Raw genomic sequence first — 26,770 nt, forward strand, 5'->3', positions numbered from 1 at the left:
ATTTACCGTGTCACACTTATTCACATTAGGTGCTGCTGGTATTATATATAAAAACAGGACATTTCTCTATAAAGAATAGAGTACCATATGTGGAGGGGAAAGTGCCTACAGCACAGGCAGTACTGTTTAATCTATTTTGGGGAAGAAAGAGCCCATACAAAAAGAACATGATAAATATGCTAACTTTATACAATACGTGCTCAGTGATAAATATTCTAAGCATGTACTTCAATAATTCTCTCATCAGCACAGCCTTGTTACCCCCACCATCAGCAGATACTGATAATTAATCAACTGAAGTGAATCTTTACAGAATAAACAAATCTGTTATACATGAATGATGATTATGTCTCTTTCAGTTGTGAAGGCTTTTCATAACTTATTCATGCCAACGTCTTGAAGACTTTTCCCTTAGGGAACAAAATCTTTTTGGTGAGACCTCTTTTTAGATTGTTTCTGGTGATCGGTGGCATTTCAGCCATATTCAGTGGATATAGATAATTGTAAGGCACATACAGGTTTTCTGGGGTGTTATTCCAGTCCCTTCTCCAGGAGGGAGAGAATAAGCCACTCAGTCCGTCTCACAAGCACTTGCAGTCTTGCTGGGTAGGTGGGATGATGGACATGATATTGTATACGGATCTGAATAAATCTCTGTATAGGCTGCTTTGCAGCTTACGAATACAGATATTAACTCCTGTGGATAAGGAATATGGAAAGAAAGTACCACATGCCAGACAAAAAGAGGCCTCAGATTGGTCCTGATGAAAATAACAGCAGTCTCATGAATAAGATGTACAGATATACTCCAGCCAGTTCCTAATACCATCTTCATGCCCATATTGAAGATACTCCCCTACAGGTCTCTTGCATTTTTGCACATCTCATTAGCAGAGGCTCTACTGGACTTTGCTCCAAATTATCTCATTAGGACATTTGTATAACAAACAGCTTTGGAGACTTCTGGACATAGAACAGCATGCTTACTGTCCCTTATAAAAGATTCAGGTTTCCTAACTCAGGGTCTTCCCCTGTAATGCAAATAACTGCGTGGGCAGGTATCACCTGGCCCTCTCTGTGTCGCCTTGTGGAAATGGGACTTAGGAAAACCAAAACCAATATCCTGGATGTTGCTATTACTGTGAATAATAAACTGTCCTTTGTCTCTGACCCAGGAGTCTCATGTTTTCTGCTAGCATCCATGAAACTCGTTAGCTTGAAAGTAGACTAAAATTTCAGAGCCTTTATAGTTTTTAACACTGTATTTCAGCACATCTAATATCTAATATAAGTTATTTTCAGTTTTAATGTACCTTGAAAATTTGTCTTTGTGCCTCTAGTCCTTCAAAAGTGAAATGTGGGATAGAGAGAATTGATCTGTAATCAGTACAAAGGGAAGATATTTCTGAAAGTCATGTGGAAAGTCAAATAGTCAAAGCCTGTTCTAAATCACCCATAGTATAGAAAATTATAAAATACTCTTCTATATCTTAATGACAAAAAAACTCCCAAAGAATGAAAAACTAAAATGTTTTTCTAAAGAGTCAGACATAAAATTTCAAAATAGGGAGAGAACTTAAAAAATGAGTTGATTGAACTGACTCCCTCTATTAAAAAAGATAAGGCATGTAAGGACACTCATTGACTTCCTCTGCATTCTCTATAATGGTTTTTGTAAACTTCTTCCACTTGCCTTAAAAAATTAGAATAAATTTGATGTACAAAGGTATTCGTCACATTTTACTTATGGTAGATAAAAATGATAAGTGACTTAAAACTCCCAACAACCAGAGAATGGTTAAAGTGTTGATAAATTCTTGTGATGTAATATTAGGTAGCATTTATAATTATATTTCTCAAGAATAATTAGTGACATGATATCATTTTTATGCCATATTATTGAGACAGTAAGATACACAAATTGTGTAATCCCAATAATATAACACATCATTATAACACACGCTCATGCATACAAAGAAAAGAACTGGAAGAAAATAACTTTAAAATATTAAAATAGTTATAACTGGATTAGGGGAATATGGATGATTTTTATTTTTTCTTCTTTGTTATTTTCACTGTTGTCAAAACTCCCTCTAATCTAATCAGAATTTAAAAATAAATGATCCCTTATGCCATAAAATCAAAATCCTATTCCTAAATAAATAACTCACACTAAGGCTCAGTCTGTGTTAATCCACCACGGTGCTTATTTTAGCCTTTCTCCTTTCCATTTAGAGCTGTCTTCCCCAGTTGTGCAAGCACAGGGTGCAGTGCAGTTTTTTGGGGGGGTAACAGGAGCGTATCTGAGTTCTCGGCCTCCCACTTCATCCAATTCCTCTTACCCTAGCCTCATGTGAAGTCACATATCTGAAAATCCCTCAAACATTCACCTCTGGGAATCCCAACCCATCCCCTGGCATTGCAAAGTTCACTCTGCTCAGCTTGCTGCCTAATGGTGCAATTGAGTACAAATTGGGGACACACTAGGCAGAATGTCTTCTTGTCTCACTCCCATCTCCTCCATCAGTGTCCCTCTTTGGAGCACCAGCTCCTCCTCCTTCTCCTTCTTCTCTCTCTCTCCCCCTCCCTCCCTCTCCCCCTCCCTACACACAGCTAGCTTTGGATCAACACTAGTCAACAGCAACATCATGTGAGTTCCCCAATAATTTAAAATTTTCTATGAGCTACATTAAAAGAAACATATAAAATTAATTTTAAGAATATATTTTATTTAACCCAACATGTCTAAACTACTGCTATTTCAACACATCATCAATTTACATTATTTAGTGAGATATTTTACATATGCTTTTCTGTACTAAAATCTTGGCAGTGCAACATGTATTTTGTGTTTTCAGCACATCTCAATTCACACGAGCCCCATGTCAAGTGTTCAGTAGCCACATGTGGCTCGTGGTTACAGTATTGGACAGCAAAGTTCTGGAGAGGTCTTCCCCCCGACAACTTCTGTTCCATGTCCCATTAGCCTGGGTCTTCCAATGTGTGAATGGCTTTCTAGGCTGGCTCTGCTAGGACAGCTATCTACATTGACAAGGGGCTTTAGAGGAAATGCCTGTCACAGATTGTGACAGGAAATCAGGTACCTTTCATTTTTCTGCCTTGCAAAGTAGGCAGTCACCTATCCGACCTATGAATCTTGCCAGAGTATGTGACTGGATCAGTGGAGATCTGTTCCCTTATTAAAGGAGAGTTTGCAATTTAAGGACAGAGGCTGTCACTGTCCTTGATACACCCCACCCCACCCAGTCTCACTACAGTAAAAGGCTTCCTATTCCACATATGTCTGAGGTTGGCTGGCTGGCTGACTGGCAGTCTGTTTAAATGAATCAGGAGAAGAAAACAGAATGTTAGTACTTGACTGAGCATCTTCAAAATCAAGTACATTCATTTCATTGGTAAAAAAAAACCTGAGTCTTGGAGGAGAGAAGTGATTTGCCCACAATGATAAGGCTGGTAAGTGGCAGAACTGGATTAGAACTAAAATCCAGGTCCGCTGACCCTCAGTCCATTACATCAAGTCTCAAGTCAGTTACTTGTGACAATGTTGATTGAGCGACTGAATCAGGTTACTTACCAGTAGAAAGGCCCAGGATCTATCCCAGAACTAGAGGCCATTCACCTTCTCCATCTAGCTCCAATCTTTCTATCCCAAATAACTTTTCACACCAATGCTCAGAAAACACACACACACACACACACACACACACACACACACACACACATACACGTAATTACCCTGTCATATGTGCTGAAAAGGCCAGAAACAGGATGCAGAGATAGAGAATAGCAAGGAGGTTCCTGCTTGAGCAAGGAGGTCAGGGAAGGTACCCTTGAGGACCTGAGGATGAAAAAGAGGGTCAGGGAGAGGAATTGGTGGTGTTCCCTGTGACTGAACAGTCAGTGCAAAGGTCCTGGGGCAGGAAAGCTTGGCCTGTTGAGGAACTGGAGGCAGTCAGGAAATAATGTGTGGGAGAGCCTGAGAGGTAGGAGGGTCTCACAAAGAAAAGCCAGACATTCAGCTAGAGTTTGAATTCTCCTGCCCCTTTTGGTATCTGCTGAGTTTCTTCTTAATTTTACCTGTTGATGGGGCACCTGGGTGGCTCAGTCATTAGGCTCAGGGCGTGATCCCGGTTCTGGGATCGAGCCCCACATCAGGCTCCTCCGCTGGGAGCCTGCCTCTTCCTCTCCCACTCCCCCTGCTTGTGTTCCCTCTCTCACTGGCTGTCTCTCTCTCTGTCAAATAAATAAATAAAATCTTTAAAAAAATTTTACCTGTTGATGTTTAAAGATCTTCTTAGCTGCATTATGACCTTCAGAGAATGAGCTCTGCCACCTGCAAGAGTCCTTGGAGGTTGACTGTGCTGGCTGTCTTTCTAGCAGTGGATCCCTAATGGACTTAGGCAGTGGCAGAGAGAAAGAAGATAAAGCACTGCAAAGGCTGGTGGCCCTGGGGTTGGACCTGTGATTGTGTCCAAGTGACAAACAAGCTCAGACATGAACCATCTGGTCCAATATCCTCAAATTGGAAACCTACAGCAAACACTAATAAGTTGCTCGTAAATACTCAAGGGCTCTCATGTTCTCTGCCTCATGGGAGTTTCAACTGACAGTCTCGAAAGTAGATTTTCCAAGTCTTCTAAATTGATCTGCCTCCCTCCTTTTTTCTACCCCTATGTTTGCCTGCCTTCAGAAGATTCTGAGACAGTGAGCCTAGGCATGAACAGTCTTCATCTGTGTAACAGAATTCTAGAAGCAGTAGCACTAGAAGAGAATCACAGAGCACCAGAGCAGGAAGGAGTCAAGGAGGACAGCTGCTCTGACCCTTTCATTCTAGTATTGCTATCATTTATAACATATTTTTATGTGCCGAATGATTTACATATTCAATTCAGTATCATAGCAACCTTGCAAAATGGATGTTTTTGTTTCATTTACAGATCAAGAGACTGAGGCTCAGAGAGGTTAATAACTGACTGAAGGTTACGCAGCCGTTAAGTGGCAGAGCTGGGACTCAAAATAAAGGTCTGTCTGATTTTTAACTCACCATGCTATCTGAAGCTAGTTAGACAAATAGATAGATAGATGAGGAGATAAGAGCCAGGGGTAGAATCTACATACCCCCACTAGTTCTTGTTTTTCTGCATCTTGATTAGTTGTAAAGAAGAGTGCAGGAGAGAAATAATACCTAAATAGACTTTGTTGTTGTTGGTGGTGGTGGTGTTTTTTTGTTCGTTTTTTGATGCTTATTTTTTATAAAAAAAACAACAACATAGGTCTCATTAAACCAGTTTTGGTAAGATTGTTTTCCTTAGCATCTAATTTCTTGAGGAATTATAGAACTCTTGATGAAGAGTTTTAGGAATTCTTGTGAAAGAAGCGGCTACACTGGAAGGAAAGCTCCCTGTTACAGATGGTCAGGCCTGGGGAGCTCCCTGTGTACGTTACTGGCTTCTGTTCCTTTCTGCTGGTCAGATGCTGACCTGCTGAAGCATTCGCCTGTTCTGATCTATCTCTTCTGAGTGCACTGAGGGGTCAGTGTGGCCTAAGCTTGCTTTGCCACTGCTTTGAGTGGATTGCTGGGCTCGGGGGGCCTCAGCCAGATTCATAAACACAGACTTGGCCTTGGTGAAAAACCCTAGGGTACTCTGCTTCCAGGCCATAGAAATAGAGCTCAGTATCTTTAAAGACTTGACTTAATTCCCCTGAGCAATCAGTTTTGCTTTACTGGGATCTTATGAGACCATGGTTAAAGGTTTTAAATATTCTACTCTCAGAACTGCTGTTTCCCAAAGATTTGCTATGCCAGTGATACCATATTCAGAATGAGGCATATTAGGCTCTCCAAAGACATTCATGTCCAGATCCCCAAAACCTCTGAATATGTTACATTACATTACATGGCAAAAGAGAATTTAGGTAAGAGGTGGAATTAAAATTGCCAATCATTATTCATAATTCATTATTCAAAATTCATATATTGAAATACTAACCCCCAGTACCTAAGAATGTGCCCATATTTGGATAGGGGCTATTTAAAGAGGTAATTAAATTAAAAGGAGATCACTGGGATGGGCTCTAATCCAATATGACTGGTATCTTTATAAGAAGGGAAGATTAGGACACAGGTATGCACACAGGGAAGACCATGTGAAGACACAGACAAAAGACAGCCATCTGTAAATCAAGGAGGGGGATTTACTAACCCTTCTAAGGACACAAACCTTGCTGACACTTGGTCACAGACTTTTAAACTCAAGAATTGTGAGAAAATAAGTTTGCATGAAAATTGCATGAATATTGGTCAAGTATCAGCTCTTTACTGAATTTTACCTAAAGAGTCTTTTATGCTCTCAGGCTACAGAGAAATCACATAACTCTTGTTAGCTTATAACTGTTTGGGGTACTATGTGTCATCTGTTACCCCACTACCATATTTAGATACACTTATAGGTAAACACTGTAGCCTGGGGGACTTGAATTGAAATTGGAAATGTGAATTTATCCCCAAATTTATAGTGGCTATAGCAGATTTTAGAGGTTTTCTTTACCACCTACAAAATTCTATGTAACTTGAGTCCTTGTGAGTCTTGTCATTTATCCCTGAATTGGGGTATTTGGCTATTGACCAGGACATTATGATGAATTGTATATAAAGTTAGTAATTGTGATTCCTTTTCCCCAGCAGACCATTGGTAGTTGCTACTATAGCCCCTATTTCCATTTTTGGGTAACTTTCAATGCTCGCATCTTATATTCGGTGAAACTGAAGGTCTACCTGTGGGGGCAAGTGTTCACATGCTTGTGTGTACTTGCTGTGGTCTCAGCAACTCGCTGTTCAAGGGGTTGCTTTCAGAGCCTATCTCAAAACTTTGGGGATTTGTTTTCAATTACACTTTCTCAAGATGTCTTGTTTCCCTATCTTGACTCCCTCCCTCCCTCCCCTTCCTTCCTTTTTAACTCTAAAAATGTTGACACAGCTTTCTCTTTTCCATCTCCTAAGAAGCTAGGTCATATTCATTTCCGACCTTTAGCCCACTCTCAGGGAAGGCTTATCATGCTTGATCTGATACTTGGCAGGATTCCCAAAACAAATGACTGCTCTAGAAGGTCCTGGGTCCCGTGCAAGGTCAACCTGGGAGCTCTTCATTTATTCATTTCATGATGCTTCCCTGGCTCTGGCACACGTCCTTTACCAGCTCTGGCATTACCTTTGCAAAATGCAGTCCATACAGAGGATTATATTGCAATTTTTAGTATCTGCCTAAAATTTCTGGTAGATGATGTGTTTTGCAAGCATTCTTGCTGGAGTAGCCTTTCCAGCATGGTGGGATCTGGGAGCAGGTTGGTAGTGGTAGGGCTACCTCTTGTTGGCTTGTTTGCTTTTCAGGGAGCTGAGGAAAACTAGATAGTTTAAGAGCATGGTCAAAGGGCATCTACAAGGTGTGGCTGCTCTGGGACAGGTGAAAGCTCAGAGCAGGACACGCTGTTCACTTTTCTGAATTCCTGGGGCTTGAGCTCACGCTCAGGCTGTGTGCCTTCATAGCCCATGAACTTTCCCCATGATCTAGATTGGCTGCTTTCCCAGGAGGCCAGGTTGGCACCCAGTGTTACAAGGTAGATGGCTTTGGGACCTGCAGTGGTTTCTTTGGGCTGCTATAACAAAGTACCACAGACTGGGTGGCTTCAAACAGAAATTTATTGTTTCATAGTTCTGGAGCCAAGTCCCCCAGGCAAGGTGATTATCCCCAATCAAATCAAGCAGAGCCATGCTCCCACTGAGACTCAGGTAAAATCCTATCTTTCCTCTTCTTAGTTTCTCATGGTGGCTGTTGGATTGTTGGCATTCCTTGGCTCGTAGCTGGGGTTCACTAATCTCTGCCTTTTTATCACTGGCCTTCACCTGGTGTGTCTCTGTGGCTTCTTATAAGAATATCAGTGTCAGTGACTTTTAAATGGTAGGGAAGATAGCAGTCTGGGAACAGAGAGAAGGGATAAGTATGAGACAAGTCACTTATCAAGTGTGCACCTAAGCCTGTCAGGCCATGATGAAGTGGTAGGTGGCAAAGTGGCAGGTGCCCAGGCAACTTACACTTTTATCTTCTCAGATGATGTTTCATATCATGCTATTGCGTGCAAGGAAATCAAGGACCACCTTTCCTATTTCAGGGCTTGTGACTCAAAATTTCATATTTTGGGAACTTTTTGAAACTTTCATATTTTGGGAAATTCTAGAATGAAGGAAGAAGCTTAAAAACTGAGTCTGACACCAAATATAAGTCGAAGTTCACTTTCATCCATATGTGGATACACTTGCATCCATAGTGTGGTAGGTTTTGTAGGTAAACTAATAGCTTCCCAAAAGACGTCCACATCCTAAATTCTAGAGCCTATGGATGTTGATTTCCATGGCAGAGACTTTGCAGATGTGATTAAGGATCTGGAGGGTGGAGAGATTATCCTGGATTATCTGGGTTGGCTCTAAATGCCACAGTAAGTGTCCTTATAAGGGGGAGGAAGAGGGATTTCTCAGACGGAAGAGGCCACATGAGGGAAGCAGAGTCCGACACAGAAGATGCTATGTATGTTGTCTTGGAAGATGAAGAAGGGGCTGTGAGCCCCCGGGAAATGTAAAGAAACAGATTCTCTCCTAAATCTTCTGGAGAAAGCACAGCCCTATTGATACCTTGATTTTTTTTTTTAAAGATTTTATTTATTTATTCGACAGAGATAGAGACAGCCAGTGAGAGAGGGAACACAAGCAGGGGGAGTGGGAGAGGAAGAAGCAGGCTCATAGCGGAGGAGCCTGATGTGGGGCTCGATCCCATAACGCCGGGATCACGCCCTGAGCCGAAGGCAGACGCTTAACTGCTGTGCCACCCAGGCGCCCCGATACCTTGATTTTTAGACCCTTAAGACTCATTTTGAAATTCTGATCTCCAGAATTGTAAGAGAATAAATTTCTGTTGTAAGTCACCAACTATGTGGTGTATTTGTTAGAGCAGCCATAAGAAACTTATAAACAAGACACCTTGTATTTAAATTTAAAAATATGACTCTTTTTGAAAACCTATCATGATGAGCACTGAGTAATATATAGATTTGTTGAATCACTCTATTGTATACCTGAAACTGGTATAACACTGTATATTAAGTATACTGGAATTAAAATAAAAAACTGAATAAAATTAAAAATACGTAACTCTCTCTACAAAAGCACATAGAGACATCAAGACTTGAAGACAATAAAGTAAAATGTTTAACAGTGGCTAACTCTTGTGGTAGGATTCTGAGTGATTTTTTTTCTTTTTTGGTCATTACTATAATTTCCTAAATTCTCCAAGATTTCTAGAGAAAATCTAACAGATTCTTGATTCTTTTTCTATTTTTTTTTTCTTTAAAAGTTAAGGGAATATTATCCAGTCTTAAAGCATCTTAAAACTCTGATACACGCTGCCACATGGATGAAACTTGAGGACATTATGCTCAATCAAGTAAGCCAGTCACAAAAAGACAAATACTATATGATTCCACTTTTATGAGGTACTCAGAGTAGCCATAAATTTATGGAGACAGAAAGTAGAGTGGTGGTTGGTTGCCAGGGGCTGCGGGGGAGGGAAGACTGGGAGTAGCAGTTTAATAAGCATAGAGTTTTAGTTTTGCAAGATGAAAAGAGTTCTGGAGATTGACTGCACAACAATGTGAAAGTGCTTAACAGGACTGACCCATACACTTAAGACTGGTTAAGATAGATTTAAACCACATTTAAATTTTTTAAAGTTCATCTACATTATAAAAGGAGAGCTTCAGCGATGCCCTTAAAAATACATACGCAGTATGTGATGTGATCTTGATTACATGAGGTTGCATCTTCTCTGTACCTCTTAAATTCCTTCATAGCAGCTGAGGCCACCTCTCCCCATGAGCTTTAGGCTCATCCCCTGCCATTCTTTTCTCTGTCAATTCTCCTTTTTGCTTTTGTTTTTATTTTTTCACTCTGTGTGGTCTTTCTCCTCTGCCTACGAACATGTTCAAGTTCTTCAGGGCTCTGTTAGATCTCTTGATAGTATGTTAATCAATAGCTCCTTTTTTGAAATGCTTATTTTTCTGGCTTTTACAAGGTAATCTGTATATTGCACATACTCCTCTTACAAAAAGACACGCACCTCAAAACACTCCTTTTGTATTACTGATCTCTGGTGTCTTTCCAACATCCCTATACCAGGGATGAAGGTGCAAGACAGGATGACTCCCTTTCTCTCTCCTACCCCCACGTATAATTAGTCATCGCAGGTGACTAAGTTAACCTCCTATATATTCTTTTAGCCCCATCCCATCTCTAGTTTCAGGCCCTCAGCCTGTCTTGTCTGACTATACCAATAGTTCAGTATTGCCCCATCTTCCACACTGCAAGCAGAGTGACCCATCTATATTGTAAAACTTCCCACACCACATCCCTCTCTAAAGCCCTTCAATTACAGTGCACACCCTGCAGCAACGCCCTCCATGACACGGTCCCCACTTGTCCATCCAGACCCTTCATCCACCAGTCCCACAGCTCAAGTCACCTCTCATGAACAACTACTTTCATAACTTGCGGTGGTTCTCCAGCAATTTCTGGGCCTCCTGCCTATTCTCTTTCTTTTCTCCGGCTGGAAAACCCTTCCCCTGTACCCCACGGAACTAATACACAGCCACTTTTCTGCACTCAGCTTAGGCATCATCTGCCCTACAGTACTCCCAGAGTCCTCAGCGTTCCCATGGTGTCCTGGGAACGGGCTGTTGCCTTAACAGGTTATTTATATAAAAGTTAACTATTTATGTGTCTGCCTCCTCACTAGCCCTTAAGGTCTTTAAGGCCTGAGACCATCTTTCAAGTCATTTTGGTGTTCCCAGTTTCTAACACAGTGCTTGGCACATGTAGGCACTCAATTGGTGTTGATTAATTAAAATAATTAGTAAACACTTTTGCTGAAAGGTTATATCCATAAGCCAAAAAACATTTAAAGCCTTTTTCTCTGACCACCATTGCCTTAATTATAAATTTTCATGGCAGAGACGAATGGCATTTTGATAAAGAGGTAAGATCTCCGGAGGTTATACATTTAATTTTTCCATTAAAATTTTGACTTACTTATTTTAGCAGGGCCTTTATTCGGGGGGGGGGGGCGGTTCTTTGACCTCTACCATCCTAATAAGCAGGGCTGAAAGGAAGTAGCCTCACAAATACTATGTTCTGCACTATATATACCTGTTTGGTACTTAGAGTTTACAGATTTGGCCTCAAAGTAATTTGCCAGCGATATTACTTTGCTATCTTCCTTTCGGCCAATGCCTTTGGACACATTCTAGGATGGTGCAGAGTGGAGCCCCTTCGAAATCGAACCGACAAGGAAAATCTGGCTGAACAGTGGACCTAGTGGAGTTCTCCACTTCGTCAAGCTGTGTGCCCCTCCATGCGGGTCTCACCCGCCCTGGAGGAGCCCCTGGTACGGCCGGCTCCGGTCGAAGTCGGCAGCTTGCCTCGTCAGGTCACCTACCCCCAGGACGCCAGCTCGCGCCCCGCCTGGGCGTCCCGGGCCCTAGGCACCCAGGTAGGCCGCCGCTGGACAGCGCAGCCCGGGTCACGTGCGCGCGCCCCGTCCACCGCCCCCGGACCCGGGCCCGCCCCGGCCGCAGGGCAGAGGCCGTCGGATCACGCGCGCCCGGGCGGCCCGGGCCGGGCGCAGCCAATGGGCTGGCGGCGCCCGCATGACCCGCGCCGGCGGGAGGGCGTGGGGAGGCAGGCCGGGCGCGCACGCTGCCGGGCTGTATCGTCACCCCCACTGCCGCCGGGACGGGAAGTGAGCCGCCGGGGCCCACAGTGCCAGCTAGCCGCCAAGAGGGTCCTGCAGCCGCCCGCACCCGGGGCGAAGCATGGCGGCCGCCAAGGTAAGCGTCGGCCCGTTGCCCCGGGGAGCGTGCCGGCCGGCCGGGGCCCCGCGGCTCGGGAGCCTCCGGCGTTCACGTGCCGAGTTGATGCAACGTGGAAAACAAACAGGGGCCCGGGGCAGCTGTTTCACCTTGCGGGAGCAGGGAGGTGACCGCTCCTCCCGGGCAGCGCATGTGGCCCGTGCGGGGACGGAGGCCCGACCTTGCGGTAGAAACTTTGCCGGCTGAACCCTCCCACTTGGCCCGGGAGGGGAGTCGGTGCCTGGTTGGCGTCCTGCGGGCTGAGCCAAGGTCGGCTTGGGGAAACCCGGTGGGCCCGGGGCGGGGGAGGGCCCGGGTTCATCTGGGCCCCTCCGCCACCCCAGAGCGCACCTGCTTCTACCCTGGTTGTTGTTGACTCGGGCTGCTTCCCGGCGGCAGAGCCCGGCCTGAAGCCCGAACCTATTAGGTTTCAAAGGCTCCGCCCTCCCGCGGGTGGGGAAGTCACCTTGACTTCCGTTTTGGAGGCTGTTCGGAGTAGTTGGCCTGCGCGCGCGTGTATAAAAACTCAAGAGGACCCTCATCCCGCCCTCACTTCTCATCCTTCAACCCCCTCTCCCCATCTGACAACACTTACGTACTGGCCTCTGAGCGTTTGAGAGGCTTCTTTTTAGAAATGACAAAACAGATTGTCTTGGGAGCTTGTAACTCTTGTGAAGTTTTACTTAAAAGGAATTCTGCGTAATGTGAATCATTCACTAACCCAGAGGAAAGGCAACTCCGACAGCTTGACCTTTCCTCTTTCACCGTTTCTTGAAACCTGGACACCATTTCAGCCTCTTTGGACTCCATTTCAACTTTTCTGACAGAATACCATATTTAGTCCCAATCACTTGAATCATTGGAATTTATTGCTTTTAATTTTAAGTTCACGAAGGCAGCCCTTTAATCAAGCCTATACAACTTCTTAGTTCATTTTAAGTGCAGTGAACTTAAATATACCCAACATTTCAAACATTTGTCCTTAATCAAAACTCTGTGATAACCCTCAAGAGGAAAACATGGCCAACACATCATATTCCTATTTATTCAAGCAAACTAATCACATTTGCAATGGAAATTGTAAGCAGACAAATATATTTAAATGCTGTTCTATGACTTAAGTTTCTCCAGGCTCCCCAAATCTGCAGACTTCTTCATGTTCCTAGACTATGTGGCCTATGTGGCCTTTTTCTTTTCTGTAATTACTCTTGAGTTCCATCCTCAGGAGTGTGGTCTTGGGTGTATGCATGAGTGTATTTATGTGCGTGTGTGAACATATGGGCATAGATAACTATTTTAGGCCGATTCTTTGAGGATCCCTGGTATTCATTTTTGGAAACTACGTTAACCCTTTCAAACTCAGTAGCCCTTGACCTTTTCTTTGCATTAAATTTATATGCAGTCAGAGTACAAGGCTTTCATATGAATGTGTTCCCTCTGGGTGACTTCTTCCAGCAGAGTAGGTGAAAGTAGATTCCCGTACTTTATTTATTTATTCATTTATTTTTATATCTGCAGATGATTTAAATAATTTTACTTAATTTGGAGATAAAAATATTGAGGAACCTAATTTGAAGAATGTGCATATAAGTGGAGTATAAGAAAAGGATCATTAACTAGTATGAAGTCAATAAGTGACATGGAAACATTTAACTTTTTGGTTGTATCTTTATGCAGCTGTCACATCATGGCAATAAGTGCAGTTGAATTTTAGCCAAGTATGAGAGGGAAAATGAAACATTTCATTTTTGCTCTTAGGAAACTTGTGTTTTTGCTTATTTATTCATTTTTGCCTTGCCTCTTTTCAGGATTTCTGATGGCTCATGTCATATATACATACATATATTTACAATCCAACAAGACATCAACATCAAGTCAGAGCAGATGAGAAAAACAGGATAAAGGGAAAGTAAGACACAGCCAGGACTAAAGTTAGTGGAAAACAAGGATGTACTTGCTAGAGGTGACTGAATTTTCTAGCAGCCAAAGTAAAGAGGAAATGATCAGTGAGGTCAGTTACTTGAGAGAGAGGTCTCCTTGTACGGAGGGTAGTTTCTCCCCATGTCCTTTTTATGCTGTGAGTGAACTGCATTCAAAACTAGCTCATGACCGCAAATATATGTCTGTGGTTTCCATAAGGCCATTTCTTATAGTGTCGCTCATTGTAGCTTCAGGGAAGTGCAGTAAAAAATGTAGTCTTAAAAGTTCCCAAAATGAGCTGTGCTGGTCTACCTTAGTCCAAGAAAGTCTCTTATTTAGTTGCCTTTGAACACTATCCTTGCAGGGTGATTGTGTCGGCTACTGGTTAGTGCTGGGCAGCCCAAGTAAAAGGCTGTGCTCTTTGCTTTTTCCTGGAATGCAGTTATTCCATGTTGCTGGGTTGAACACAGAGCTATAGGCTGGACAGTCTCATTTAGAAGTAGGATTGACATCCCCTCTTAAAACATGAAGAGCATGCCTAGGAGAGAGCCCACATAAATGGAATGTCTCTGAGGTTGGGCCAAGAGTCTGAAACTCAACAATTATAGGTGAATTCCAGCACTCACTGTGATGACTTATTTGAGTATTTAATTAGGCAGAATTGATATTTTCTGGATGAACTTAGCCATACCTAGCAGTTTCTTGATCTCTTTATTCTGAGTTTCCTTGGTCTTTTTTTTTCCAAATGTAATGAATTGTTCATGTCCCTCATCCTTTAAGTAGTTCAAATAGGAAGGCCAAGAATCTCGTCTTTGGCCTGCTTTTATTTTGATTTCTGCATGAAGGCTTCTGCATAACAATGCAAAAGGTATTCATTTTTTCACGATGTAACATTGATCTAACTCTTAGTATTTTGAGACAAACTAAAAAAGCTTCCATTTTCTTGTTCTGCCTACTTTTATAAGAATAATCCTTATGGGTTCCCTTGCTATATGGTAAATGGTAAGTGGTCTGCCTGTACTATTTGTGTTGTTTTCAGGATTTCTTTTAAAAACTTCCAAGCACTGCCCCACATGTATTAAAATGCAGATGAGTCTTTAAAATTATATTTCATGCAACTCCACAAAAAATGTATTTTTAAAAAGTAGTAATAGAGGGGAAAACCTCTCCTTCCCCTTCACCCCCATTTGGTTGTAGCGAACATTCCTTCTTGGTCATTGGTTGAGTTTGTATATTAATGATGATGAAGTGAAACTAAATGAAACTGCTAAAAGTTAGAGAATGCTCACTCAAGTTCAGGCATGAGAGATGTTCAAATACAAAACTGGACATGGACCAATAATTTGTGTAAAATTAGCCAGGAACTAAAAGAAAGAAATTTGGAGACAAATTAAAGCATTAATAATAATGAAAATTTGGTCTGTAGGACTAGTATACTTAGTATTGATACTCCATTCTTGGGTGAGTTGTTGCCATGATCGTATTGTGTTCTTTCTGATGTTCCAAATGTGGCTAAACTGAGATATGAAAATGAATTAGTCTCTGTTTGGGCCTTCAGGAAAACCACAACCATACTACAGGCTGACTCCTCTCATGGAAATTCCCTAAGTAGGGTTAGTGCCATAATAAGGGCTATAGGAGCATCAGGGAAGAAGACCTTTTCTGTGGGGGTAGGAGGTGGTATTTCAGCAGGAGTGGTTGGGGGAAAGAGGGAAGACCCATTCCAGTGATAAGAAACAGCAAGTGAAAGGCAGAGACATGTTGCAGAGTGACCTTGGTCTGGCAGCCTTTGCCCTGGCCGACCTAGTTTGGAGCCCCTGTGCTGTGGGTGTTCTCCAGTTAGGCCACACACCTTACAGGTGTTGGTCAGCCAATAGGGAACTGTGGGGTGGGTGTGGTGGGAGGGGTTGAAAGTCAACATATAAGGTAGGGCACAGGTCTGTTTGGATATGGAGTTCTTCATGAGACTGCTGGAGGGGCTCTGATTCCTTCTGCTGCTTTGACCTTTTGTCCTAGCGCAGCCTCTGCTTTTGTTTGGTTCTTAAATGGAGTCATTCCACCCTGTGTTTTCCACTCTCTGTGAGGATAAGGCCTACGACCATGGTTTCTTCCTACCCTCAGCATTTGCTGCTTTGTAAACACCCATCCTTCCTGCCAGGATGCCTTCGGGTGGGTCTTGGAGCAGAGGAATGTGTGACTCTGCAGATGCGTGTTGGTTTTCCTGGGGATTAAGGGGGCTGTGCCCTCGCCGCAGTGATAGAATTCCCTTAGCAATGATGTCTTTAACAACAACTGAGCTCGCTCTGTTTTCATGGCCTGTTTAACCGGACTGTCTTGTTGGGTTAAATCGGCCTAATTAATGGTGGCTCTGGTCTGTTACCTCAGAATTATTCCCAGTGGTTGATTTGTAGCGTGGTGGTCTGGTTTGTTGATTGGAAACGTTTACAAGAATAGAGTACTCATACTCAACCATTTCCTTTGGAAATTTGCTGTGCAGTTGCGTGAGTGAAAATAAGCCTGGATGGTTCCTTTTGACTTTAGGTGCTGACAACATAGCAGAGTTGGCAGTGTTGAAATTCTTAGTAATTTAACCTAAATAAACCACTCTATTTAATGACTGTTATTAGGCTGGTAGCTTTGTCTTGATTTCCACATGTAGTCACAGTTTCCACATGTTATCCATGAAAATTGTTGACTTGATACAAGAGTCAGATATTTCAAGATACACTTACTGTTCTATGGTAAAATGTCTGTTGCATAAGACTTGTACAGTACAGTTTGTAAGAAATTGTATAAGTAAGTGTAGGGGAGGAAAAAGTTTTTCTGGACTCTCCTAGGGGTCCCTGGCTGGATCTGAAAATTAAATTGACAAAAACATATTGACAGGAGAAAAGCATACAAATTTTATTGACTTTTTACCTGTATATGGCAGTCTTCACAAGAGAATGAAGACCCAGAGAAGTGACCAGGGCAGGAAACTTTTATTCCTTTTAGACAGAGAAATAGTGGACATGTAAAGAATTGAGACGAAGGGGTTTGGGCCAGGAGTAGTAAATGATGAAGAAGTAACTAGAAGACAAGGGTTAGTTTAACGAGGTTTGTTTGTACAGCTGTCTGGGTCCCCATTCCCCATCTCTCGTGATAAGAATGTCTTTCCTTCTCCTGGTACAGGGAGGGTACCCTTCACATGGGAGATACATGACTGATTTTAGGAAAGAGGATTGTGGGGGAGGAGGTCAGAGTGACCTTCCTGCTTCTACTGTTTTCTCAGACTCCTTCGGCCTCAGACATTCCATATGCCAAGGTGCTGCGTTTGGTGCAGGGATTCTGAACCCCATCATAAGCCTGATTTGAATAGGCTTGTAGCCCCAGATGCCTGTTTAGAAGTTTTTCCCAGTTAGACTCGTGATTCTCATATGTCTGAGTCTGGTCACAGTGGTAGGTTGAGCTGCAGAGGAGCTCAGAACTGATTTCTTAAGTGGAAAGAGGCTGCAAAGAACATTTTGTTCGTGTATTTTTAAGTCCCTAGCTCTGGTTTAGTGAGGAGCTGGCCAGGCAGGAGTGGGTTATATGCCCGCTGCTTCCACTGATGGTGACAGTGTGGGCAAGTCTAACTTCTCTGGGTGCTTAGTATCACCCTGTGGAAAGCAGGGACTGTCTGTGACGTGTGTCATGAGCAGATGCAATAAAACGTGTGCAAACACTTGGGGAGTTAGAAAGTGCTATAGGATGGCCGAGAGATGTCTTTGCGGGCTGTGGGACATTACCTAACTGAAAACTAGGGGACATAGACATTATTTGACTTACCTGAACAAAACAGAGTGTGCTTTTCTTAAGCATCTGATCCATTCACCATAATGGCTAGCCAGTGTGGCTGCTTAGCCAGATTCTCGGAGTGGTCTTCCTGGAGCTTTGCTATTGGGAGTTTTGGTCCATGGACCAGCAGCATTGGTTTACCGGGCAGCTTGTTAGAATTGCAGCGTTTTTGGACTGAGCCCAGGCCAAAGAGTCTGTCGGATCAGAATCTGCATTTTAACTAGATCCCCAGGGGACTGTATGCACATTAAAGTTTAAAGAATATTGGTCTGGAACTCTCATTACTGTGTAATTAAATGTAGCTGCCTTCCTAAGCCAAGGGTGCAGCACCTTTTAAATTGGTTCTAAGTTAGTCCAACGTTTTGCAGAATTAAATACTTAGTGATAAAATCCAGTATAAATTTTAGGGTTTTAGGATTAATTTTGGTTCTGCATTGGGGTCAGGGTATTATTTTTGGAACACATCCCTGAATTATTATTTAAGGGAATGTATGAGTATTGTACAAGGGTTGTACTTTTCTCCATTTCTTAACTACCCACCCATACTTAAAGTTCCTGAAAATGAACTTGTGCCTCTTCTCTTTTTTGACATTCCCTCCTGAAGGTCACCAGTTCTGAAACTGTTGGCCTGCCCTCCTTATTTCTGGCCTCCTGGGACCCCATGTTCCACCCCTTCCTGCCTGTAACATCTTCCGTCAGCTTTCATGATGTCCCCTCTCGTGGTTGGCCTCTTAACTCTCACATTATTCCTTATTCTCCTTTGCGGCCTCTTTTTGTCCTTCTGCTTTCCCCTGAAATGTTGATGGCCCGAGATCCTCTTCCCTCTGAAAGGTGATGGCTTCATGTCAGTTAGTCCGGGTAGCTCTCCCAAGCTGTTTGTTGGAAATCTCAACTTTTCTGCCTCAAAGATATTTCCAACTATGCTTACCTAGAATTGAATTCATCTTGTTGGTCGTTCCTCACTTTCAGCCTGCAACTTAACTTTCCTACTGGTTAAAGTTTCCAGAAGCTCAATTAAACACCTGTTGTGGACGGCCAGGAAAGGCCATCCGCAGGAATTTGAAAGAGGACAGAGATAGGGGTCCAGTAAACGCTTCTACTGCCTTGGAGCCGGTGTGTCCTGTCTCTCCCGTTTACGTCCAGGTCTTCATTACTTTTTAGCTACAGCGTTGTCATAGCTTCCAGGCTGGTCTTGCCTTTGGTCTGTCCTCTTCACTTCCCTCTCCATTCTGTCCAGATCTGTCAAAGGCAGCTTCTCAGGTTCACTCTTCCTGCCATGCTCATAGCAGTACTGTGTTCACGTGGATAACACTTAACAGTTTTTAAAAGATGCATTCAGGTGTGTTGTTGAACCAACCACCTGCCAGCTCATACTGTACTGGGCTTACCAAAACGAGTAAGCTATTGGGCATGTTTTCAAGAACTCACAGTCTACGGGAATTAAAATAACCGGATAACATGAAGACCCACACTTCATTATTTTATATTTATAATCATCTACAGCATAGAGGGAAGGTATTGTAGCTTCATTTGACAGGGAAACTTAAGGCTCAGAAAGGTTATGGAAATAACAATAACAACAGCAGGTTACATTTATTTAATACTTACAGTCAGGCACCGTTTGAGGCCCTCTGAACATGGATTTAATCTTCTCAATAATCCTATGACATGTAAGTGCTGTTCTTATCTCCATTATACAGATGGGCAAACTCATCTGAACAGTGTTTAAGTGTCTTGGCGAACAGAGAGGTTAAATGATTTGTCCAAGGGCGCACAGCTTAGAAGTGGCTAAGCTAGGATTTGAAGACCAGCAGCCTGGGCTCAGAGTCCAGGCACGTAACCACCCTATGACATTGCCTTCGTTAATTTACCTCGTTACGCAGCGTAGTTTCATGTTGCCTACAGAATAGAACATCTCTTTAGCCAGCTAACGCCTCCTTGGTCTTGGCTGTTGTCTAGCTTCTCCCGTATTCCCTCACGCTGGCTCCCTTCTGATATCCTTCACAGTGGTTGTGAATGGAACCCCTGTTCTCATTCCTTGCCATGAAGCTATGGCAGCAGTGTATCTCCGAGGGTAAAAGGGAGCCTGTTTGTTTGTTGTTTAATTTAGAGCTCAGAGACAGAAGTGTTTCTTGTCATTTCTCTATGTTGCTTGGGAGGTTTTTTAAGTTTTTTATTTTTTTAGTTCTCTTTAGTTCTTAGGAATGGGGTCTTAGTTTTATTACACCGTTCCTTGAAGCACCTGCCACGATGTTAAAACCCATGTCCTAAATTTATAGCTTTTTATGGTTGGTTTATTCTAATCAAGATTCAGACACAGGCCACACAAGGCATCTGCCTTTTAAATCCTGTTAATCTGTAGGTTCTCCTGCCTCTCTTATTTTATTTCCTTGCTGTTAATTTGATGAGGGAATTGGGTCATCTTTACTTTCCTACGATTTGGATTTTGCTGATTGCATCCCCCTGGTGTTTTTCTGTCCCCAGTGTTTTCTGACAAGTGATAGTTAGATCGGGAGGCTTGATCAGGTTTAGGGTTTTTTAATTTTTGTTTTTTGTTTTTGGCTTGAATGCTTCATAAGGGGTGCTGGGTGCCTCTCTCAGGTTATTTGGCAGTTGGTACTGAGTGCTACGTCAGGGGCCACGTAATTCTTGATTGTTTCCTGTGATGTTATGTTTGATCAGTGGGTTTGGATGTTGCCTTTCTATTCCAACAACTTTTTGCATAATGGTTTATTTGAATTGGTTAAATTTTAATATTAACAGTCATTCTTGTGTATTATGATTTTCATTCTTTAAACACACACATGTATGTGTGTACATATACATATTACAGTGAGTGTGTCTCACAATTATTACAAAAAATAATGGCTGTTAAAATCAGTTGGATATTAGTGGCTATAGACTTTGTTTGGAATGATGAAATGATTAGTGCTGGTGGTTGTCCAACATTGTACATACACTAAATGCCACTGAATTGTACACTTGAAAATGTTAAAATGTTAAGTTTTGTGTATGTTTTACCATGATAAAAACAAATCAATTGCAAATAGACTGTAACACATTGAATTAAAAAAAACAAGCCCACACAACACTAGCATTCCGTGAATGAATAGTATTCATCCCACAAAAGTCAAAGTGAGACAGAGAGTGGGAGCTAAAGCTCTTATTTACCAAAGAATGCCAACCAATAAAGGCAGAAGGCTTGACAGAATTAGAAAAAGGAAAAAAAAATCATTTCACAACCTGTAGGTAAAAATAATAATTGATTAAGGATCTTCAATGGATGCTAAAACTCTTCAGTAAAAGACTGTTGGAATTCCCATTGTCTCAGAGTACCTCCTTGTAAATTACTAATTACGGAGGGGGAAAATGTACCTGTACAGTGAAGGGCTCTGCCTCAATCTGCGATCCAATTTAACATCATCAGGAAATGGGACAAGCTAGCATTGCCAACCCACTGATGTGGTGCAGTGGGAAGTATACAACATGCATGACTTTTGGAGAATTCTTGCTAAAAATGTTGAATCTGAGTCTAATCCTGGAGAAACAATCAGACAAATCCAGAAAGTAGGACTTTCTGTAAGACCTCTGGTCTCACTTCAAAAATGTTAATGTTGTGAATGAAAAGGCTAAAGACCTCCAAAGAGATGTGACAAACACATGCAGTGCTTGAACCTGGGTCCAAAATAAATAAACGAAACAGTAAAATAAATAAACAAGAGAATGTCTAACTGGTGTAACTTGAATGAGTGTATACTTAATGATTCTGCATTGGTTTGCCAGGGCTGCCATAACAAAGTACCAGAGACAGAGTGGCTTCAGCAACAGAAATGTATTTTCTCACACATCCAGAGGCTAGACGTCCAAGATCAAGGTGTTGTCAGGGTTGGCAAGGTGAGACAAGATTTAGAATTTGCTCTTTAGTTCTTAGATGGCCTTCCCCCCCCCCGTTTCTTCACATGGTCTTCCCGTTGCGTCTGTACCCTAATTTGATTTCTTGTGAGCATTCACACACTTCTTTTATCGCAGGTTGATATTGACTCTGAGTTTGAGGGTTCTACTTCTTTCCATTGTCTCCCAGCTCAGTACCAGGAGAAGCTCAGCTCCTGGTTCTCTTTTTTGGTGGTTCTTGGAGATTTGTTAGCCCTATTTTGGTGTTCACCAGCAGTTTGAGAAGAGCCTGGTCTTGACCTTTGTCCAGTTTTCTATTGGATTATTTGTCTTTTCACATTGATTTGTTCTAAGAGCACTTTTAAATTAAGAACCTTGGCCCTTTGCCCTGTCTGTTGCACATTTTTTTTTTTTTTGGTAGTTGTTTGATGTTTAACTGGTTCATACTCACTTTTGATTTTTAAAAATGTTTATGTTATGTATTTAATAATCTTTTCATTTATGGATTCCTTTATGGATTCTAGGCTGTCTGTCATGTTTAAACGTGGCTTCCCCACTTAATATTATGTAAGAAACCACTTGTGTTTTTCTAGTACTCTTTATAAGTCTCTCTTTTCTTTTTGAAATTATTTACTAATTATCTTCAGTTATTTTGATATAAGATGAAAAGTAGGGAACCAGTTTAATTTTTGTTGTTGTTCAACCCCAGGAGGTCATGAACCTTCACTAGTGCCACATCACCAGCCAGTATGACCTGCTGCCAGCTCAGCCTGGACCCTTGTTGGCTTAGATTCTTAAGAGAAAATACGATTAGTTCAGAAAGCCAAGAGAGCCTCCCCTTGGGGCTCAGCTGTCCTCTGATGACTCCATCAGCTCAGCTGCTGTGAATAGGAATATGGAAAGGGTACCAGTAACTGGGAAGCAAGGCACTGCTAGATTCTGCCCAGCTTACGCCACTTTCATTCAGTCCTTTCCCTCCCTCCTCCCCGCTCTCTCTAACAAATGAGAACACAGGAGGTCATATTGCTGGTTAGTGATAGGGTGAAAATTTAAATGTCCAATTGCAAGGCCTGTAAAATAGGGGCAAGTAGCATTCTGTGAGGGGAATTTGATTGGACAATCTGGAACATCTTCCTGGAGGAATTGGCATTTGACTTAGGTCTTGAAAGAGCTGCAGCATTTTTTAAACTTCTCATTATGGAAATTTTCCGTAATGTGCAAAAAAATAGAAAAGTAAAATTAACCCCCATGTTCCTATCTAGCCAGTTTCAGGAATTATCAGTTTATGACCGGTATTATTTCATTCATACCACACTCTCTTCCTTCCATCCCCCTGAATTTTTCCAAGCGAATTCCCAACATCTTATCATTGTGTATGTAAATATCAGTGTGTATCTCTAAAAGAGATTTTTTAAAATGCACAACCAAAATACTATACCTAAAAAAAATTCAGTGATTCTTCAGTATGATCAAATATCTGTTCTGTACGCACTTTACACATTTCTCCATTTCTTATAATTTTTTAAAATAGTTTTTAAAATTGTCATCTAAGTAAGGCCCAGGCATTGCAATTGATTGATGTGTCTTAATTTTCTTTTAATCTCTGGGTTTGCTTGCTCTTTCAGTCTTGTGTTCTCTCTTTTCTTCTGAAAGCCAGTATAATATAATGGTTGAATCTTGGACTCTGTACCTCAGTTTCCTGATTTATAAAAAGGGGCATCATTGTATTTGTTTCCTGGGTCGGTGTGCTCGTGTTTGCAAAGCTCAGAGCCAGGCCTGCAACATCGGTAGCTTTGTAGCAGTGTGGGCTGTGCGTTTGGAATCACAGAGAAGTTGCTCAGAATAATGTCAGAAGTCTGGGGACTATGGGAAAGACAGAGGAGGGCTCATGTGAGTGAGATTGTGTGCAGTCTTTAGGATGAGGGGCCTGGCTGTGCAGAGGGCTCCTGTTCTTTTTCTTTCGGCTTCCTCCTGGGTCTTTGAGTATTCTTCAGTTTGACGATGTTGGTGCACAGCGGAATTTTGAATAGGTAAGGTGCTATTTAGTGGAAGCAACTTTTCTATTGTCATTTGATTTGCTGCTTTCTCTTCCTCTGCATTTATGAAGTTAACTGTTCTTTCTCAGAAGCCATTTTAACTTTCTATGACATTATCTGGGCTCCAGCAACTTGTGATCTCCTAAGTAGAACCTTTCAGCACATTATAAATATGTCATATACTTTTTATATTCCTTTGTTCCCCATCAGGAACATACATCCCAGTCTTCAGAACAGCACAATCAGTTTTTATTCATTTAAGGAGCAGTAGTAATTTGACACTTGCTAATATGTAACAAATTATATTGGGAGCTGTAATTACAATTGCAGCTGGTTCCTAATTATACTGTAACCTTGATGCTTTAAAAAAAATTACGACTGAGTTCAACCTGTAATACTGGAGAATAATATTCTGCATTAGGCAGGTCTGCCTTCTGCTGAACCATGGGCACTTACGTTACCATAATGCCAACTTAAAAAGAATTTATTTTAAATTAGTTTCAGCTACAGTGTTGTCCAGTGGTACCCTTCATAAGGATAGCTTAAAGTCCCCATCCCTGCTTGCCAAATTTTTGGCACATCCTCCAGGTATTATAATTAGTGTCAAAACAACCTGGGCTCTTGGATCATTTCTGGCTCCGTGATTTACCTATTCACTTAAGACTTAGAGTCTTACAGCTTCAGTTTCCTCATCTGGAAAATGGTGATAGTAATGACTCTTCACTTTAAATAGTTTTAGTGATGTTTAAATGAGGTCAGATATAAAGCCTTTTAGCACCATGCCTACCATAGAGTTAAGGACCCAATAAAAGTACCTGGTCACTGTTAATTGCCATCATCAATAATGAACAATCCGGCTCCAGAGACTTTACCTCTGCAACCCCGGACTCCAGCAAAATTACAATTTTAGTGCTGCCACCACTCTGATTTGCTGAAGCACGTATCTCCACCCACATTGTACCAACCACTCATTGCTCAGTCCGTCATCCCCCTCGTGAGGCAGGGTCTCTAGTTTATTTGAGATTGTGTTCTCTGTGCCTGGTGCTGGGCCTGGTGATTGCATTGCATGAATGGGCAGCACCATCTAAGGCAATGGTTCTTAACTCAAGGTGGGGTAGTTCTGCCCCAGGGCATGTTTGGTAATGTCTGGACACATTTTTGGTAGTTTCATCTGGGAGGGGGGGTTGCCAGGGATGTCGCTAAACATCCTGCAGTGCACCAGACAACCCCTATAACAAAGAATGATCTGACCCAAAACGTAGGTTTTGGGGCCAACATTGAGAAACTCTGCTCTGAGGTAATCTGACTGCCTGGGTTGTGGCCCTGTGGAATAGGCATGGGGTTTGGGGTAGATCAGCCTGTGTGACCTGCAGTTTTCTCAACTGTAAAGAAAGAGAATCCAACCTGCTTCAAGGGTTCTTTGAAAATAAAGGGAAATTATATAGGGGTGTCCCCAGTTACTCTACCTAGTTAAGTTAATCTTTTTTTTTTTTTTTTTAAAGATTTTATTTATTTATTTGACAGAGAGAGAGCACAAGCAGGGATAGAGGCAGAGGGAGAAGCAGACTCCCTGCCAAGCAGAGAGCCTCATGTAGGGCTCCATCCCAGGACCCTGGGATCATGATCTGAACTGAAGGCAGACGCTTAACTGACTGAGCCACCCAGGCATCCCTAGTTAAGTTAATCTTGATTGTCCTGGCTACTCATGATCTTTTTTTTTAATAGACTTAATATTTTTGAATCGTTTTAGGTTCACAGCAAAATTGAAAAGAAGGCTCAGAGATTTCTTATACACCACCTGTCCCTAAGCACTCACGCTCTCCCCATTATTTTCCTTCAGAATGGCACGTGCATTGCATTGATCAGTCTACATTGACACATCATTATCACCAAAGTCCCTGGTTTGCATTAGGGTTCACTCCTGGTAGTGTACATTCTGTGGGTTTGGACAAATTGTATAATGATATGTATCCATCATTATAGTATCATACATGGTATTTTCACTGCTCTAAAAATCCTCTGTATCCTGGGGCTCCTGGGTGGCGCAGTCGTTAAGCGTCTGCCTTCGGCTCAGGGCGTGATCCCGGCGTTATGGGATCGAGCCCCACATCAGGCTCCTCCGCTATAAGCCTGCTTCTTCCTCTCCCACTCCCCCTGCTTGTGTTCCCTCTCTCTCTGGCTGTCTCTCTCTGTCAAATAAATAAATAAAATCTTAAAAAAAAAAAATCCTCTGTATTCTGCCTGTGCTCCTTCCCTACTCCTTCACCTCTAGCAGCCACTGATCTTACTACTATCATACATTTGCCTTTTTTTAGTCATATAGTTGCAGTCATACAGTATGTAGCCTTTTCAGATTAGCTTTTTTCACTCAGTAATATGCATTTAAATTTCCTTCACGTCTTTCCATTGCTTCATAGCTCTTTTTTTTAGTGCTGAATAATATTCCAATATCTGGATGTCCATGGTTTATTTAACCATTCACTGAAATACACCTTGGTTGCTTCCAATTTTCAATAAATTAGGAATAAATAAAATGCTGTAAACATTCACGAGTAAGTTTTTGTGTGGACGTAAGTTTTCAACACGTGGGTTGTATAGTAAGGCTTATGTAATTTTGTAAGGAACCGCCATTCTGTCTTCGACGATGCCTGTACCATTTTGCGTTCCCGTCAGTGATCGTGAGTCCTCCCGTTGCTGCACATCCTCTCCAGCGTTTGGCGGTGTCAGTGTTCGGGATTGGGCCGTTCTGGCAGGCATGTGTGGCTATCCTGTTGGTTGGATTTGTATTTCCCTGATGGCAGGTGATGTGGAGCATCTCTTCATGTGTTTGCGTCCTGTATGTACGTCCTCCTTGGAGGTTTTTGTTAAGGCGTTTGGCCCATTTTTGTATTGGGTTCTTTGTTTTTTTTTTTCTTGTTGAGTTTTAAGAGTTGTTTGTATATTTTGGGTAGCAGTTCTGAATTGGCTGTTCTTTTGCAAGTACTTGATCCCAGTCTTTTGCTTATCTTTTTATTTTCTTGGCATTGTCTTTTGCAGAGCAGAAATTTCTATTTTAATGAAGTCCAGCTTCTCAGTTCTTTCTTTCATGGGTCATGCCTTGGTGCTACATCTAAAAAATCCATGCCAAACCCAAGACC

General features: G+C 42.1%; 1 protein-coding gene across 2 annotated transcripts in view; it reads left to right on the top strand.

Moving 5' to 3' along the window:
* The first annotated feature begins 11,744 nt into the window (after window positions 1–11,744).
* Window positions 11,745–26,770, top strand: part of SLC25A13 (solute carrier family 25 member 13) — a 173,149-nt gene continuing 158,123 nt past the window's right edge. The window contains exon 1 of one of the 2 annotated variants that reach the window (XM_045793200.2): window positions 11,745–11,949. In XM_045793200.2, the coding sequence (XP_045649156.1) occupies window positions 11,935–11,949 (15 nt within the window). In that variant the 5' untranslated portion in view covers window positions 11,745–11,934. The remainder of the gene's footprint in view (window positions 11,950–26,770) is intronic. The other variant, XM_045793201.2, reaches the window with a different exon arrangement.

This window comes from Ursus americanus, chromosome 3 (genome assembly GCF_024610735.1).
Source record: "Ursus americanus isolate L20-20 chromosome 3, mUrsAme1.1.p, whole genome shotgun sequence".
In the NCBI taxonomy this organism is placed as follows: domain Eukaryota; kingdom Metazoa; phylum Chordata; class Mammalia; order Carnivora; family Ursidae; genus Ursus; species Ursus americanus.